This window comes from Monodelphis domestica, chromosome 4 (assembly GCF_027887165.1).
Source record: "Monodelphis domestica isolate mMonDom1 chromosome 4, mMonDom1.pri, whole genome shotgun sequence".
Classification (NCBI taxonomy): domain Eukaryota; kingdom Metazoa; phylum Chordata; class Mammalia; order Didelphimorphia; family Didelphidae; genus Monodelphis; species Monodelphis domestica.
The window spans coordinates 184,230,788-184,249,070 of NC_077230.1; the positions used below are offsets into that span (position 1 = coordinate 184,230,788).

General features: G+C 37.2%; 1 protein-coding gene across 3 annotated transcripts in view; it reads left to right on the forward strand.

The window, feature by feature from the left end:
• The window catches only part of MAP3K20 (mitogen-activated protein kinase kinase kinase 20), a 219,745-nt gene that overhangs the window by 19,809 nt on the left and 181,653 nt on the right, over nucleotides 1-18,283 (forward strand). For 2 of the 3 annotated variants that reach the window (XM_007494388.3, XM_056794010.1), the window contains exon 2: nucleotides 11,286-11,478. In XM_007494388.3, coding sequence (XP_007494450.1) covers nucleotides 11,320-11,478 — 159 coding nt within the window. In that variant the 5' untranslated portion in view covers nucleotides 11,286-11,319. Of the gene's footprint in view, nucleotides 1-10,932; nucleotides 11,104-11,285; nucleotides 11,479-18,283 lie in introns of those variants that run through there. The other variant, XM_001368122.4, reaches the window with a different exon arrangement.

Sequence of the window (18,283 nt, forward strand, 5' to 3'; positions counted from 1 at the left end):
TATTTCTTTTAAGTCTTTTTTATAAGCAGACATTAGTGCGAAATCATATGTACTCTGAGTGATGATTGGTGAAACAGATGGGGACTTTGAGGCACTTTATGAATGTAATGGATGCTTAATAACCAGAAAGTCTATGGGTCTTTTCAGACCACTGGTGCCTTAAGATGGAATTCCAGGCAAGAGTGGGAAAAGGAAAATTTTCTGAGTTCTACTGCTGAAATAACTACAGGAACAGAAATCGCAAATAGAAAGACTGAATTAAATCCTAAAATTGTCTGTCTTCAGTATGTGTTTATATGAATTATGAATTAATGAGAAGTTAATAGCTGAGAGTTTTTTTTTAAAGTTCTTGGCAGTTGAACAATTTCTTCAAATACTTAGAATTCAGTGTGTCACTGATCCCTTAATGTTACCTGTCAGGAGGCTTAAAGCCAATCTACACAGATTTTCCTATCATATGTCAACATGCTAAACCTTTGCATTGTTTATATTTTGAATGGTAGAATCATGGAATGAATCCTAAAATCCAGCATACTTGAACTAACCATAAAATAACCTGAAGAGTCAAAAGGTAAAATAGTAAATCCTAAAACGGAAACCAAGGTCGTATTTTTAACCCTGAAAAGTGAAAAATTTTAATGTACCTCAGTATTCCAGAATTTCCTCTGAACCAAGAAGGTTTAGATCTAGATTCAACATTCAACTCCTGAGACAAAATAAATTCTAAAATAAAATGGCAGCTTAATAATTGGCTGAAGAAATACATTTCTCACACAATAGAACTAGTTTACTTGAATGAATGACTTAACCACAAAATCAACTATTTCTAACTCTTTAGAAATTGTGAAACGCTATCATTCTTTGAATATTGTGATACCTCTCCTCCAATATCAGCCTTAATTACTATATGTGTGTATGTATAGGTGCGGGGGGACATTTTCATCCTGTTTTACAAAGAACCTTATATATATCCCCCCTATATATGTGAGAAGATAGTGAAAAACAAATAGGGAAGAGAGCATTTATTAAGCGCCTAATATATGCTAGGCACTTTACAAATATTTCAAGTTTAGAAATATTTCATTTGATCCTCACAATAACTCTGAGAGTTAAGTTCTATTATTATCCCCATTTTATAATTGAGGAAACTGAGGCAGAGAAGTTAAGTGACTTGCCCAGGATTGCACAGCTAAATGTCTGAGGTCATATCTGAACGCTGATCATCCTGATTCCTGTGCCACTGACTGCTTAGTGACTTTCTAATAGGAATACAGTTAGGGATAAGACTGGTTTCTAGGGTTAGTTGAAATAAGGGAATTTTGAGATGAGTCCTGGGAAAAGATTCTGGGTAAGAAAGGAATTGTGGGAGTCAAAAACTGAAAATAATTGAACTTCCTTCCTTCTTGGATTTCATCTGAGCTGAAAATAGGTTCTGTCTCTCTTGCCTACATTTCCATCAAGCTGAAAGAGGGGTTTTGCTCTAAGAGATTCTCCCTGTATAGTCAAGATTTTGTGGAAAAATCTTTGACATCTAGGTCGAGTATTTATTTGTAGAAAACCAATTTTCTCTGAATCCAAAGATCTTCTGCCAGTAGTTCAGCTGCCAGAATCCCTCTTGGGCTAAGGTAATCCAAAGCTTTCCATCTATAGCTTTGGGTTACTTAGTACAGCAGCCAAACACAGGGTTTTCCCCTTTCTTTATTAATTACTAGTGGGAAGATTAGGATAAGTCAGATAGCTTGGGGAAGGGTTTTAGGTAGGGCAGGGAACTGTAGGCAGGGCTTAAAGAAGAAATAGAAGACTCCCCTTAAGCAGGGGACTTAGGAGTTGGGTGGAGGTAGTTTGAAGAGTGTTAGGGTCATACCTACTAGTTTCCCTTATTCTTTTTATTAAAAGAAACTTTGTTTCCATAACCCAAGGGTTTTGGTGCTTAACTGGCCCCGAGCAGTTCCTAGGTGGGTTGTAACATCTAACATTCCTTTAGGACACTTCCCCATTACATTTTGTTTTGAGAGTTTTGTGACATTGGAGACAATTGGCGTATTAAAAACCCAGAGAAGAAAGGCATTGCACTAAACAGTAGACTCAGCCTTCTCTGTGGGAACAGCTAGGTGTATTGGGAAAACAGCTGAAGAGCTTCTTCTGCATCAGAAGTGTCAGGTGTACAAAACTCCAGATGGAAATTCAATTGGGAAATGTTTAATAAAAATACAAACCAGCATATATAAAGTTAATGTAAGGTCATTTGGGCCTCCAGAGTCTGTTTCTGAGTTTGACACAACTCTCAATCCTTGGTTAATTTGTGTGACTAACTGTCCTTATGATCAGATAATATTCTTTATATTTTATTTTATTTTAATAACAAATTTCCACATGTTATCTGAAGTTATATGATCCATATTGTCTCCCTCCTTTCTTCCTTCTCCCTTCCTGAGCTGACAATTAAGTCTGAGTTATACATGTATTATCACACAGAACACATTTCCATATTATTTGTTTTTATAAATGAAGTCATAATGTTGGTTGGAGGGGATTCTCAGGGTGACCTTGAGCTTCTCTTCTTTGCTCCACCATCTTGGCTTCACCTCCAGAAGTCCATCTATAAATGAATAATCTTAAAAAATGTAAACCCCCAAATAAATAAGTGATAAATAATATGTTTTCAATCAGATAATATTCTTATGGAAATGACTATAGGTATGGTTAATTATCAGCTTAGATTTCCTTGTGTTGATGGATCTAAATTGGCCAGTTGACCACCCTAGCTACTGGTTCTTAAGTAAAAAAGGGGAAAAAAATAAAGGAGGGATGCCTAGCTGTGTGACAATGGACGAATAATTTAATTTCTTTATGCCTCAGTTTCCTAATTTGTAAAATGAATAAATTGGACTAGTTGACCTCTAAGGCCCAATAAGATCCAGTAAAGACTGATTCCAAGATAGAGGTAAAGGTTCAAAAATAAAGGAGGGAAAACTCAGTCTAGGATGGGGGCAGGGTTGGGAAGAACTGGGTATTAATTTACCTGTATTCTTATGGGGAAGAGATTCCCCGTTGGCCAAATTCTTCGGCAAAGTCTTAAATAACTTTGTCAGGTCCAAGATGATCTTTAAGCATAAGGCTGAGGGTTTTTTAATATCCACAGAATTCAAATGGGACCTGATCATCTTTTTAAAATTTCAATAAAACATGAAAGTAACTTCATGGTTCCACTTATACATAACTCAATTTCCAGATGTCAGGCTATGATTCCAAAGTGGATCACAGCAGTTCTGGGGAAGTATCTGACTAGTTGTGTAATGCCATAGAATGAATGTCCTGGCAAATGGCATTCAGAGCTCATTTCCCTTCTTAGGGACCACTAATGTCCCAAATGAGTTTAGGGATTTGGTCTTTCTTTTAAATACACCTAATCTTGGGGTCCTAGAGCAAGGATTTCAAACAAAGCTTCCAAGTCTGCCTTCAAGTAGATTCATAACTCTCAGGACCAGGACAACCATGTGGCTTAAGATGACTTGCTTGATCTTAGAAGTATCTGCATCTGAGTAGTTCAAAGGGCCCATAATGATTCCAGATCCAGATGACAGAGTTAATCTCTGGAAAGTATTGGGATTAGGGGGTAAGGTGGGAGGAGGTTGGGGTGAAATTTGCTAGGACACACATCAGGAACATTTGTGTCAATGTGAGACTAATGTTTTGAAGCTTTTGTTGTTGTTCAGTTGTTTGTTAATCATGTCCAACTCTTAGTGACCTCCTTTGGGGTTTTCTGGGCAAAGATACCAGAGTTTGTTGTTTCCTTCTCTGGTTCAGTTTTTGGATGAAGAAACTGAGGCAAACAGAGTTAGGTGACCTGCTCAGGGTCACACAACTAGTGTCTAAGGTCATATTTGAACTCAGGTCTTCCTGACTCTAGGCCTAGTGCTCTATCCACTGTGCCACCACCTTCCCTTTATTCCTCTATAAAATATCATTTACCACTGCCAGTCAAGGTCTGACTCTGTATGTACATAGAGAGAACTGAGGCAACCAGGAACATATTTCTCGTTTTGTTTCCTAGTGTAATAGCCTAGAATCATAGTCCCATAGGAACCTAGATTTAGGGCTTAGAGGGACCTTAGAGGTCATCTAGTACAACTTATTTATTTTGCAGATTAGGAAACTGAGTCATAAAGAAATTCGACTAGATGTCCCTGGTCACATAGACAGCAGGTGACAAAGATGGGGTCAGAGCCCAAGTATTATTGACTCAAAGATTAGTAGTCCATTCAGCCCATTTCCTGAATATGGAGAGATAAAGAAACAATAGGGGCAGCTAAGTGGCTCAGTGGATAGAGCAATGGGCCTGGAGTCAGGAAGACCTGAATTCAAATCCAGCCTTAGACACTTACTAGGTCATTTGTGCAACTTTGCACAAGCCACTTAACCCTTCTCTCCTTAATTTCCTCATTTATAAAATAAGCTGAAGAAGGACATGGCAAACTAACCCAGTGTCCTTTGCCAAGAAAACCCCAGATGGGGACACACTGAATGACAAGAGCAGAGAGAGGAGTAAAGTGGAAGTGAATTCAGAGAAGGAGGCTCTGTCTTGGACCTTTTTCTCTTCTCCAGTACTATTTCACTTACTCATTACCTCCCATGGGTTCAGTGATTATACTTATGCAGCCAGCTCTCAGATGTGCTTTTTCAGCCGTAACCTCTCTCCTGACTTCCAGTTTCTCATCTGTCCGACATCCCAAACTGGATTCCCCATAGCCATCTTAACTACATGGCAAACACTAAAGCCATTATCTTCCCTGCCTCCAGTTTGCTCCCTTCTTCTTCCATAGTACTGTCAAGGGCACCACCATTCAGCCACCAAGCTGAAAACTCAGGGGTAAGCTTCAGCTGCTCATTCTCTTACCCCCATCACTATTCCCCACACCACAGCCTTCTCTCTTCCTGCAGCCACCTTGGTAGGGGCTGGCATCACCTCAAGAGTCTGCTGATTGTTCTCTCCACCTCATTCCAATTTGTTCTCTGCCGAGTCATCAAATTAATCTTCCTAACTCTCCCTTCCACCCTCGCCTTATTTAATAAACTCTGGCAACCCCCTGTTTTTCCCAGGCTCTAATATAAGATTTTGCTTTTTTCTTCTAGGGCCTTCCATAACCTGGCCCCTTCCTGCCTTTCTAGGCTTCCTTTATCTTGTTTCCCTCCATATGCTTTCTTTTTTAAAAAGCCTTTCTCTTTTGGCTTAGAATCAATACTAAGTATTGGTTCCAAGGTGGAAGGGCTAGGCAACTGGGTTTAAATGACTTACCCAGAGGCATACAGCTAGGAGGTCAAATTTGAATTTAGGACTTCCTGTCTCCCCTGAGATACTTAGTTGCCCCTCTTCATATGCTTTTTGATTCAGAGATACTAGCCTCCTTCTGGTTCCTCAAATGAGGCTCCCAGCATTTTTGTTCCCCATGCCTGGAACTCTTTCCTCATTTCTATTTCCTAGCTTCCCTGGCTTTCTTCAAGTGACAGATAAAGTCACCTGCTATAAAAAGCCATTCCCAGTACTTTATCTTAGAGACATCCATCAGAGATTACCCCAGTTTATCCTGTATGTATCTTGTCTGTAAAAAGTTGTTTGCATGCTGTCTTCCCCTTCAGACTGTGAACTCTTTAAGAGCAGGGACTGTTTTTTGCCTTTCTTTTTAATCCCCAGTGTTTAACACAATACCTGGCACTTAGTAGGTGCTTAATAAATGCTCTTTGACTTGTCTGACTTGATTTGGATGATGTGTGGTTTAGTAATCAGGTCATTTGAGGAATAGCTGAAGGTACTGGACATGATCACTATACAAAAGTGAAGATGTTTTTTGTGTTTCTGGAAGAAGAGGGTTGTAGGAGATCAAGAACAATGCAATTGATTTCCATTATGTTCAAGATCATTATCTGAAAGACAGATCCTTAATCTACATAGCTCCACAGGGCAGAATTAGAAACAGTGAGAAAAAAAAAAACTATAGGAAAATAGGCTGAGACTCAGTATAAATAATAACTTCCTAACATTTAGTTTTCTAAAAGTGGAATACACTTCTTTCTTCTTTGTCATTGGAGATGTTCAGTCATGAACTGAATAGTGACCAGTCTGAAAGGTGGTAAAGTATCTTGACATCCTCTCCATAGCTCTGATTCCTTTTCCTTTTCCCTCAAGATAATCAGACTGCAAGCCAAGAGCTCTAAGCCCCAGAGTGTGCTTTCCTAAATCAAAATAACAAAGCACTCCTGTAGGAAAATTGTCTTGGAGGCATAATCCATATTGTCCAAGAATTTAAATTTAATAAAGAATTCAGGAGCATAGTATCTCTGTAAATCTTATTTGTTAAGTTCTCCCTAAAGAACATACTACATTAATTTGCCTTCTCATGTACTGGCTCCCAAATCCCTGTTATCAAACCACATTTCTACCCATAGCATGTCTATGCTACTTCTTCCCAAACCTTCGTTCTTATTTTAATCAGTTTATCTACCCCCAAGATCCACCATTGCCCAGCACACTCTACTCTGTCTTTTGGAACTCCTGCTTTATTGTCAAAAAGTCTCCTACATTTATGAACTTTTCAAGTAATTTCATTCCATATTTTCACTTTAACATAAACCTGACACTTCTCTGAAGACATCACGTCCTTTATAACTCTCTCTAGCAGTGACAGTTCTTTTCCTCAACTCACAGGACCAAGAGAAATATTGTATATCCTTCTTGTTCTCTACTCTAGCTCTCAGACAATTCCTCTTCATCATACAAGCTCTACAGGATCTTATTGTCCTATTGGATTCTTGTTAAATCCTACATTTTCTTGCTAATTTTTTTGTATTATTGACCAATTTCTAAATATTCTTCCAATTTGTTCAGTGATTTAATACCTGACTTGAGCTCTTTCTCTCCATCCTAGCCCCTTCCATGATTTTGGGGGACTTTAATAGTTATGCTGATAACTACTCTGAAAATCTGACTACATGACACTAAACCTCTTCCACTGATCATCTGCAAATCAAGAAAATCTTGCCTCCATGCCAAATCTTGTTTCCTTTATTTCATTTTTTTTGTCTTATTGCTAAAGGTTACATTTCTATAAAGTAGAGGTATATTTGACACTACTTTAATGACCTTTTAGCTTCAACCACACACTTTGAAATGACCGTTTTTAGGTGCTTTTACAGGTTTCCCAAATTGCACTATCTCCAAGGTCTTGAAGTTTGGAATTTTACTCTCTTGCCAATTCCCTTTAACTTCTTTCACTAACCCTACTCTTCACTGTACATTTCCTTGATCTGTACCTATTCAATTTTTATTTAAATAACTTTTTTTTACATTATTCCCCATGCCTGGAACTCTCCTCATTTCTACCTTTCTAGCTTCCTTAGCTTCTTTCAGGTCACATAGTATACCTCTTTTTGAACCTTCATTCTTACTTTAATCAGCCCATCTCTCCCTCAAGACCCCTTCAACCTTGACTATTCCTTGCCTCCCATACTCTACCATGTCTTTGGAAACTCCTGCTTTATTGTTAATAAATTCTCCTACATCTTTTAAAAAGTTTTTTAAATTAAAAAAATTATTATTATTCCAAATGCTTACAAATCCAAGTAAGCATTTCTCTATGTAAAGAAAAAGACATCCCTATTCTTAGTCCATCCTTCCCAGTAGTTTGTTTCTCTACCACCCTTGATACCATGATCTTACTATATAAATGTCTCATTAGCTGCTACCCTAGAATAACTTGCTCCCCAGATCTTCCACTGTTACTGACTGGTGAATACTTATCACAGCTCAGTTAGAAATAGTCCTGGTGGTATCTTTTCTTCAGCCTGTCAGGAGGTCCAGTGTACAACTTCAATTAGGCTCAGCCTCTGACATAAAGGTACCTCCTCTCCAGTGTGACTATTGTGCCTATGTTAAGAATGTGATCCTTCTCTCCCTGTCCATTTCCTAGAAGTGAGTAAGCCCTGTTTGATAATTGTTCATGCCCAGAAAGACAAAATACCTTCAAGAATTTTGTTTCTTGGAGAAATACCCTGCAAGGGCCATTTACTAATTAGGTTAAAAAAAAAAGGCTATAGTATTCAAGCAAGTGGAGAAAGTAAAATATGTTGTGGGAAATGACTCTCAGGGAAAATGAATGAACTCCTTTTAGACTCTTTTAACTGATTTGCCTTTATTTCGATTTGAGACTGTAAGTTTGGGTCCTTAACAAGAATGTGTACTATTTACATAAACCTAAGTAAAAACAAGAAAATGAATACCTGACAACTTTTTAAAAAAATCAACCAACTGATAGAATGCATGTACTCATTTCAATTATAAGACAGGAAAGATGGGGGATTTTTTTCTCCATTTTACAACATTTATTCATTTTGAAAAGTCACTCACATATATATCAATTTTTGGTAATCAGTGATTTTATATATGAGGTACTTCTAGGTTTGCCAGCAAAATGTCTTCTCCTCTTTCCACTATTTTAACAGAATGTCAAAGAGAAAAAGGCAAAAACCAAAGTATTCTTAAATAACCTGGCAATGACCTAGATAATATTTTCCATATGTATTCAGGTAACTTAACAAATTAGTAGTTGTTGAATTTAAAATCATGCTTTTAAATTATCTTTTATCATGAAGAATAAGGTATTGGGGGCAGTTAGGTGGTTCAGTGAATTGAGAGCCAGGCCCAGAGATGAGAAGTCCTGGGTTCAAATTTGACCTCAGACACTTCCTAGCTGTGTGACCCTGGACAAGTCACTTGACCCCCATTGCCTAGCCTTTACCACTCTTCTGCCTTGGAACCAATAAACAGTATTGATTCTAAGACGGAAGGTAAGGTTTTTTTTTTTTTTTTTAAGAAGGTATTATCAGGAATTTCCACTATGAGCAGTCAAGATTATAAATTCCTTCAGGGCAAGATCTATATCTTAATATGCTTCTAGCTGACATTTTATAGTACTTTAGGGTTTGCAAAGGACTTCTAGATTTTAAAACAAATCTGTTAGATGAGTTTTAATAGCTCCATTTTGTAGATGAGGAAAATGAAACTTCATAGTTAAAAGTTTTGCCTGTGAACAGCTAGTATCAGAGGAAAGATTTGAATCCAATTATCCCTAGTTCCAAGTCTAGCATTCTATTCATCATATGATGTTGCCTTCTTTTCTCACAGAGCCTAACAGTGCCTTATAAAAGGTTGCTGATTAATAGATATTTCTTTAATTAAAACTCAGAACAACTTGAAAAGCTAGTTCTTCTTTCCCCATCTCTTCCTCTGGCATGGTGAAGCTTTCCTATCTATGAAAAATAAATTTATTTATTGAATATATACATAAATGAATACTTATTGTGTGCAAGGTTCTATTTGGCTTTGTGAGAACTACAAAGACATATAGGACATGGTCTCCCCCCCTCCAGAACTTGTTGAGCAGATAGAACAGAATACCAAATTCTTGTCTTTTCAACCTGTGTATTTCTTTTTTTCTGGAGGTGGCAGGAGGCATTTAAAAAAAAATGTTCAACTTTTCCAAAGTCAAGTAGGAATACTTGGGGATTTGATCTAAAATATTTGGAAATGTGGATAGATTAGTGATGATCTTTATAGAATTTTTGAACTGAATGGAGCTTAGGTACATACCTTTGCTTCTAGGCTAGTTAAAATGTTCCTGAGCAAGTGAGTAACTATTCTCTTAAAGAAGACCTCCAGGAAATGAGTTCAACTTCCCTCATTAACCCATTCTGTCTCAGTTGTCTTACCAGTTTTTCCTCCAGCAGCAATTCAATTTCAGTAGTTATTCTTAAGTGAAGAAATCATTCATTGGGATATGAGGCAATTTTTCCAGCAGTGGTTTCATTTTTATTAAGGAACTTTTTTCTTTGTATCTTCTAGTGCTTGGGACATAGAAGACACTTAATAAATGTGTATTGATTGATTGTCTCCCAATTCCAGTGCCCAACTAACCATAATCTAACTTTTATGTTGTCTTCCTTTGTTGCTGTAACTTTTTTCTCTTGAAGCAAAAAAGTCATCATAGTTCATTAGGGATAAAAGTAAGGAATTATAGTCATTTCTGATTAAGTTCATAGTAGACAGATTTTAAAATATTCAAAATTTTGTTTTACTGTGTTCTCAAACATACCGGAGAAAGAAAAAACCAAACCCTACCTAAGCGTGATCTTAACTCTAAATTTGATTTCACACCTGAGACCTGTTTACTTTAGTGCCCCAGTGTTCCTAACGTTGGCTTCCTAGTCTGTTCTACATTAAGAGTCTGGAGGATCTGGGCACATAATCAGGCAATGCTTTTTGCTTGCTTTCAAAGATGATATTTCTGCCATCTCACATCAGCAAAACTGTCATATCCCAAAGTTTTAAGCTGTCATCACTTGTATGTGGGTCCAGCGATGCTGTCACCGTTCGTTCAGTAGTAACATTTATGTACCTGGGCAGTAGTAAAACTTCAGAGACCACAGAAGGTATCACTGTTACAATCTATGGGCGGGGTACTCTGTTCCTTTGGCAACAAACATAATAAAAATTTTAACAACCATAAGATTCATTCTTGGCAATGTTCTTTGGATGATTTAATATACTGTAATCAAGGGAAACTATTCTGCTCTTTAATTAAGCTTTGCTATAGTATACAGACCCGGGAGATACTTATGGAAAACTTTTGACCAGCTTTATAGCATCTTTGTAACTGAAAGGTTGCTTTTATCCTCTTGAGCAAATTCACTCTTTGCAAGTTCAGTTTTGCCGAGTTTGGGCTGTAATTTTGCCAAGATGTTCAGTTGCTTAGGCAGTGTATATTTTGTGTAAAGTGATCACAACAGTGAGAGATGGCATGCTTTGGATTCCAGAACAGCTATGCAAGCTTGCAATTGAAAGCACGCTTCCAGTTTGTCAGGGCTTCATGATAGACCTGGTGACACACTAGCCTTTTCACAGAGCTCCTCCATGTGTGTGTGTCTGTGCAGGAAGTGTGGCTAACAAATCTGCTGTGGAGGAAATCCGAGCCATTTCTTTGTAGGCAGCTGTGTTTCAAAGTTTGAATGAGCTTTTTTGTTTTTGTTATTAATTTTTCATAGGCTGCCAGGGTGAGTTTTGTTTTGATTAAAAAAAAAACATACATCTACAGGCTCATTTCTTGTCCTTCTCATTCTTTAGTTAACATGGTACCCTCAGAATTCCCAAGGACATACTATATTATCTAAAATAGTGTTCTGAGGCTATTCTAATAGGATGTTCACTAAGTAGACTCTTTTTCTTGTCTTTGCAGATTTTGTGGAGGTATAATACTTTGTCATTATGAGATGTCGTCTCTCGGTGCTTCCTTTGTGCAAATTAAATTTGATGACTTGCAGTTTTTCGAAAACTGCGGAGGAGGGAGTTTTGGGAGTGTTTATCGAGCCAGATGGATATCACAAGACAAGGAAGTGGCTGTAAAGAAGCTGCTCAAGATAGAGAAAGAGGTAAGGCTTTTGATTATTTTTCCTTTTTTCTATGATCATAAATGACTTTGATGACACTTATGTAAGCTTCTTCTATCAGAGTAGACATGAAATAGTGCCATGGGGCTGATCCATGGAACTTTCCTTGTCTCATCCTGGGAGCCCCATAAATAGAAATTATTGCAGTGAGTGTGCTTTGAGGTTGCATTCTGCTAAGGGTCATGTCAACTGAAAGGATTTCATTCCATGTTATAAAAGACTTCATGTTCCCTGGCCTTCACAGGGACCAAGGTGAGATTCAAATCTTTCTTGGAAGCAAGGTTTTCATTCCTCTAGCTGATTGAAGGGTCACTAGAGAGCATTAGGTGAATTTTGTATTCTTTTTACCTTTTCTCTTTTTGGGTACCATGAGACTTTTATGCAGATTGCAATAACTTTAGAATGTCAGCCACATTTAATAGGTTTTGAAAGTCATATTTTGTCCAAAGACTTAAATCCCCAGCTTTAGGAAAAGCACCTGTCATCACTTTATTCTGCTATCAACCATCAGGTGCTTATCAGAGAAATCCTACCCTGTGAATTAAGGGAAAGACAAGTGTCTCTCTTGGAAGGAAATTAAAATATATCTGAGCAGTCTGAGACTTCATCTTATCTACCTTAGTATTTAATACCACATCTTTAGATTATGTTTAATATTCAGATTATGTTGGAGACACTTTTCAGATTTGGTCTTTTGTGTACAAAGCTACAAGTTGTGAAGTTGGCCCTTAAGTGCAGCTCCTTCTATAAGAAGTTCTCCCAACTTCTGACAGAATCTTTTCTCCTCTCCAGGCTCCATGGTTTCTTCCTGCTGTAGGAGAATTTCAGAACTATGGCAGTCCCATATTTACATTGGCCAGAACATGGTCATCACAGCTCTCAAAATCTTCCAATCTCTCTATGAAAAAAACACTAAAACTTAGAGCCATAGTCATCCTCAAGATGTGAAACACCAGTAAAATGGGGCCAATCTTCACCAACCCTATATTCATTCTACATTCTTACAAATCCATGTGCAATCCCCATACTCTAGATGTCCATACTTCCAAGTTACTACTAAACACATCCTCATTTTCCTCATATATCCAGGCTCTTTTTCTTACAAAGGCCACTGACTCAGTTAAACTACTTTTTCTTTCCTCCCTCTTCACCCACCATTTTACTTCACTCATTCAATAACTGTACCACAACCCACACCCAAGACTTGCTCTTACCATCAGGTCAAAGCAAGACCACCAAGGTCTACATCTTGATGCTCCTTTATGGCCCAAGGAATGACTACCAATTATGGGGAGGTGGTGCCTCTCTTGCCTTCTCCACATAGCTATTTGCCTTTCAAGTTGGGGCTTCCCTAGAGCCTAACACCTTTCTGTGATGAACTTCTTCACCTAGATCATTTTAAAGATTGCTTTTAATAGATTAATTTTGGTGGTTTCTAATTGCATCACTTATTAGGTATTGATGCAATTTCCTCATTTTGGCTAAGTATTGTTGTTCTTGATATCTTTAAAAGCTGAATGTTTCCAGAAAGGTTTTTCCATTTCCCTGGTTGATAAAATTTTTTTTTCATTAATTACTGCAAATGAGCCATAACAATTGATTAGGGAAGACAGCCCAAGGGACAGCACTGCAAAGAGTTTCTTCCCAGCTGTGCTGTGTGATTATGAGCTGTTTTTCCACCCGGTGAAGCCAGGTCAGAAGGGCTAAGATAACTCTCCCTTAGGGTATCTGTAAGATTTCTAAAGCACTTAAAACATGAGAGTTCTTAAAACCAGTGTGTACCTAAAACAGGAGAGCAGTGCAAAACAAAATTATAGGCTTTGGCTCTTTCCTTCTGGATCAAAAAAAATTATTTGAATCCTAGCCAAGTAATAAAACAGTCTCTCTCTGCTGCATTTAGAGCCTTTCATGTGATGAACTCAAAAAGTTTTATAGGGGATAGGGACTGGACCTGTCATCTCACTGATATAGAGAACTTTTAGATGAGGAAACTCCTACCAAAGCAGGTTGGAACCTTCTCTGTCATGTTTAGGTTTAGAACAAAGATTTAACCTGGGAATCCCAAGGCCTTCTTGGATAGATTTCAGGGAGTCCATGAATTTAAGGGGTGTGGGAGGGTAGAGAATGGCATTTTTATTTTCACTAATCTCTACCTGAAAATTTCCATTTCCTTCATTTTTTTCAAAACATTTAGAGAAGGGGTCCATAGGCTTTACCATCATACCAAAGAGGTTCATGATACAAAAATGGTTAAAAACCTCTTCCTTACTATAAATTTTTTTCCAGTTTGATTGCTCTCATTTTGTTTGTACAAAAGCTTTTTATGTTCTCCATATCTCATTTAGACATAAATTCTTCCCTTATCTATAGATCTGACAGGTAAACTATTCCATGCTCCTCTATTTTGTCAATGGATATCATCCTCTTTTTCATGTATTCATTTTGACTTGAGAGAGTTGTCTAGGAAAATGACTTATTTGGGGTCATATAGCCAATATATATCAGGAGCCAAATGTAGGTCTTTAAGGCTAACTCTCTGTTCACTTAGTTACACACACTGCTTCTCTTAATTCTTTAAAGCTAAGCATTTTTCTGCCCATTTCATAGATTGGAAGAAAATTTAGCTCAGATCCTAACCAGTGATGAAAAAAAAGAATAAAAACAAGCTTCAGAATCTATCCCTTGATTTCCCCTTCCTACTTAGAGAAGTCTTTCTTAAATATCATCTCTAGGATCAAATATAAAGTCCTATTGGGCATTTAAAGTCCTTCAAAACCTTCCCCTATCACATCCACTCTTTTTACATATTATGCCCCTTCAACTCCCCCTTCCTCCCTTGCTAGGTATGATGCCATCTAGGAATACTGGTCTCCTAGAAAGTTTCTCAGACAAGGTGGTCCAAGACATTGTCACTGACTGTCCCTTATGCCTGGAATTCTCTCCTTCCTCATCTCCCTCGCCTGGCTTCCCTAGATTTCCTCAAATCCCAGCTAAAATCCTGCCTTCTATGGAAATCCTTTCCTGATCCCCTTTCATACCAGTGCCTTCCCTTTGTTGATTATTTCCAGTTTTGTCTTGTGTGTACATTGTTGTTTGTGTGTTCTCTCCCCAGTTAGGTTATGAGATCCTTGAAAGCAGACTGTCTTTTGCCTCTGTTTGAGTACATAGTAGGCACTTAATCGGTGTTGGTTGACTGACTGATTCACTTTAACACCAGAACTGCTATTTTGATATTTAAAAAGTCAACCAGATACATGGCAGTTTTAGTCAAAGATTTATTCAGAGAGACATATAAATGTGTGAATGTTGTTGGCAAGTTATGCAGCTTTATTAGGGAGGCAACATGATATTGCACATAGGTATTGGATGTGGAGTCAGGAAGACCTGGGCTCATATCCCACCAATTAAGATACTGGCTCAGTTAACTGAGGCAAGTCAGTTATCCTCTTACTGCCTCTGTTTCTTATGAGAATGTTTGAATTGGAAGCCTCTAAGGTCCTTTCCACTAATATTATGTACCTGTAGGAAGGGCTGTACGAGGTATGAACCAGTTTTTTGGTATAATAGCATTGAATGACACACCCAAAATTCATATATTAACACAAATGCATTATCATTAAGGGTGCAGCATGTGTGTTTAGAGGTAGGGAAGCACATGGACAAATAGAAACATCATGGAGAGGTTCTGTGTGTTGTTTTTTTTTTTTTATTAAACTGTCTAACTTGATTATTTCAGGAGTTATTCCAGTGATACCTTAAGTACTTGAAAGGATCCAGTTGTGGGAGAAAAAAAAATTGATTTCCTCTTTTGGTATGCAATTCAGAATTTTTATTGTTATTGAAAGAGTACTAACTTCTCCCTTGAGTTTTTAATCTTTTTGTGTACTATGGACCTCTTTGGAGTCTGGTAAAGCCTAGGTTCTCCTCAGAAAGAGTTTCTAAATGTACAAAAGAAAAACACAAAGGATTGTAAAAGAAACATTATATTGAAGTATGGTTAAGTTATCAGCACATATATATTATATATATAAATTTTTTCAAAAAACAAGTTCATGGACTTGAAGTTAAGTATCTCTTTTCTATTGCCACATATATTTATATACTTATATTTATAAGGGCAGCTAGGTGGCACAGTGGATAGAGCACTAGACCTGAAGTCAGAAAGGCATCTGACCTCAGACACTTCCTAGCTGTGTGATGCTGGGCAAGTCACTTAACTGTTTTTGCCTCAGTTTCCTCAACTATAAAATGAGCTGAACAGAAATGGCAAAACATTCCATTATTTTTTTGCCATGAAAATGGAATCATGAAGAGTCTGACATAATGAAAGGGACTGAACGATAAATATATGTATTCTTTCCCTTGCTGAAATATAAACTGCTTGAGGGCAGAGAATGTTGTACTTTTCTCTTTGTATCCCTAAAAACTAGCATAGCTCCTTTTAAATTAGTAAATTAAATTAATTGATATTCAATTCAATTAAAACTATTAAACATAATTTAATAAATGACTTTTTAAAGATTCTTACCTCCTGTCTAAGGCAGAGGAAGTAAGGACTAGGCAATTGAGGTTAAGTGACTAGCCCAGGGTCACACAGCTAAAAAGTATCTGTGCTCAGATTTTGAACCCAAGTCTTCCCAACTGCTGGTCTAGCACTTTATCTGCTGTGCTACCTAGCTCTCTTAATAAATAGTTATCAATTGTTTGTAAATTCAAGCAGTCAATATTTACTAAATTAATGAGTTGAATGGCATTTAAGATAGATACAGAAACATTAATTATTAGAAAGGATAAATATGTTTACTTTATAAATTATTAATATATTGTATAGCACATAGCCACTTTGGCTGTTAGAATATTGCTAGGGCAACTAGGTGGTGCAGTGGGTAGAGTGCTGTGCTTGGAGTCCTGAGTTTGACTCTAGCCTCTAAGGCTGCCCACTGTGTAGCCGACCATGGACAAACTTCTCAGTCTCATCTCTAAAATAGGGACAATCATAGCATTTTCCTTATAGGATTATTGTGAGGATTAGAGGAGATAACAGGTAAAATGCTATATAAACCTTAAAGCATTGCATAAATACTCTTATTTTTTTTTGCTGTTATTATTATTCTATTACTGATATACATATATAGTGATAATAATTGTGGGTATGAAGAGAAAGAATGAGTTCCTAGTCTTGTGCATATGTAGTTAGTTGCATTAAAACTAAGAGCTGGGGCAGCTGGATAGGACAGTGGGAGAGAGTCAAGCCTGAATCTGGGTGGACCTGGGTTCAAATGTGGCCTCAGATATTTCTTAGCTCTGTGATCCTGGACAAGTCACTTAACCCTCATTGCCTAGCCTTTATCATTTTTTGGCCTTGAAATCAATTCTAAGACAGAAGGTAAGGGTTCGAGAAAAAATTAAAAGCTCACATTTGTACATTTATTTACAGTTTATAAAGTGCTTTTCTCCCAGCACCATGAAGTAGACAGGGTGAGCATTACTGTGATGCAATGAGTTTAAGGAGATTTACTCAAGGTCACTTGGTAGCAACGAAGCTCAGTGTTGTGATGTCAAATCTTTCTAGTATATACTGAATTTTTCTGCTATACCAGGATGCATTGAGAACGAAATCAGAAACCTGTTTTCACCTGGCCTGAAATGTCTCCTGTACCTGGTTATTTTTACCCAGTGTGACTTTCCTTTATGAGAAGACATAAATGTTACAAGGTAGAAAGTGAATAAATGAAAACCACCAGTTTTGGAAGCTGAGTAGCATTATCTCCTGTATGTATATATAATATACTCCTGTAATTAGAAATATAGTGGAAATACAATGTAGCTCATTTCCCATAAATCTAACTTAGAATTACATCTCTAAAAAATCTGTTATTTTTTTAAAGTAGCCCTTTGTCCTTTTTACACAAAGTGGTGGTTACCAATAAATGTTAGGTTTGGAAACAATTAAAAATCCTATTCTGCCAACCATTATTCTGAAAAATTGCTTTCATACCTATTCACATCAATTGTATTTTTTTAAACAAAGGAACAGAGAATAAAACGTATTTCCTGATAATAGAGGGGTGGAGTGTTACTAGAACAGAATAGTGTATACATTGCTAAAGGCGGTTTCCGTATTGGATGTTTTTGCTTGGCTGTTTTGGTTGTTGCCATTGCTAGACAAGAGTTTTATGGAGGTGGAGAGGGGGAAGGATTGAAATGTCAGTGACATAAAGACAAAAGGTACCAATAAAACCTAGCAAAAATAAATATAATCCCTTTTATCCCTTTCATGTAACACATAGCATCACTTTTTCCTGTTTAAGCATGTGCCTCCAGAGTGCTTAATGTTGATTTCAACATGGCTATTCTGGAGCCAAAGTTCTGTAGTTTGTCAGCCATGGTACTTCCAACTTGTTTCTGTTATTTGAAGATCTGCTTACAATATTCCTTTATTATGCAAGAAGCATTTAAGGCAGAAAAGAAACATATGGTTTTAGGGATAGATACATACCAGAAATTTTTTTTGTGTGTGTTTCTCTGTGTGTGTATTTTATATACATACATAGTACATATATGTATTTTCTTACTATCAACTTGATAAATTCTGGATGAGCTGAAAACAATCCCTTTGGAAAATAAGCCATGGGAAAGGATGTGAATGGGGGTGGGGGCGGGGGTCAGATTGAAAACTCAAGAAGGTTGACCAATTAAATAATGTTGTTATTGAAAACACTCAAAACAGAAAACTGTGCTCTCACGAGTACAAACAGTTCATTGACTTCACAACTGAATCTTTAAA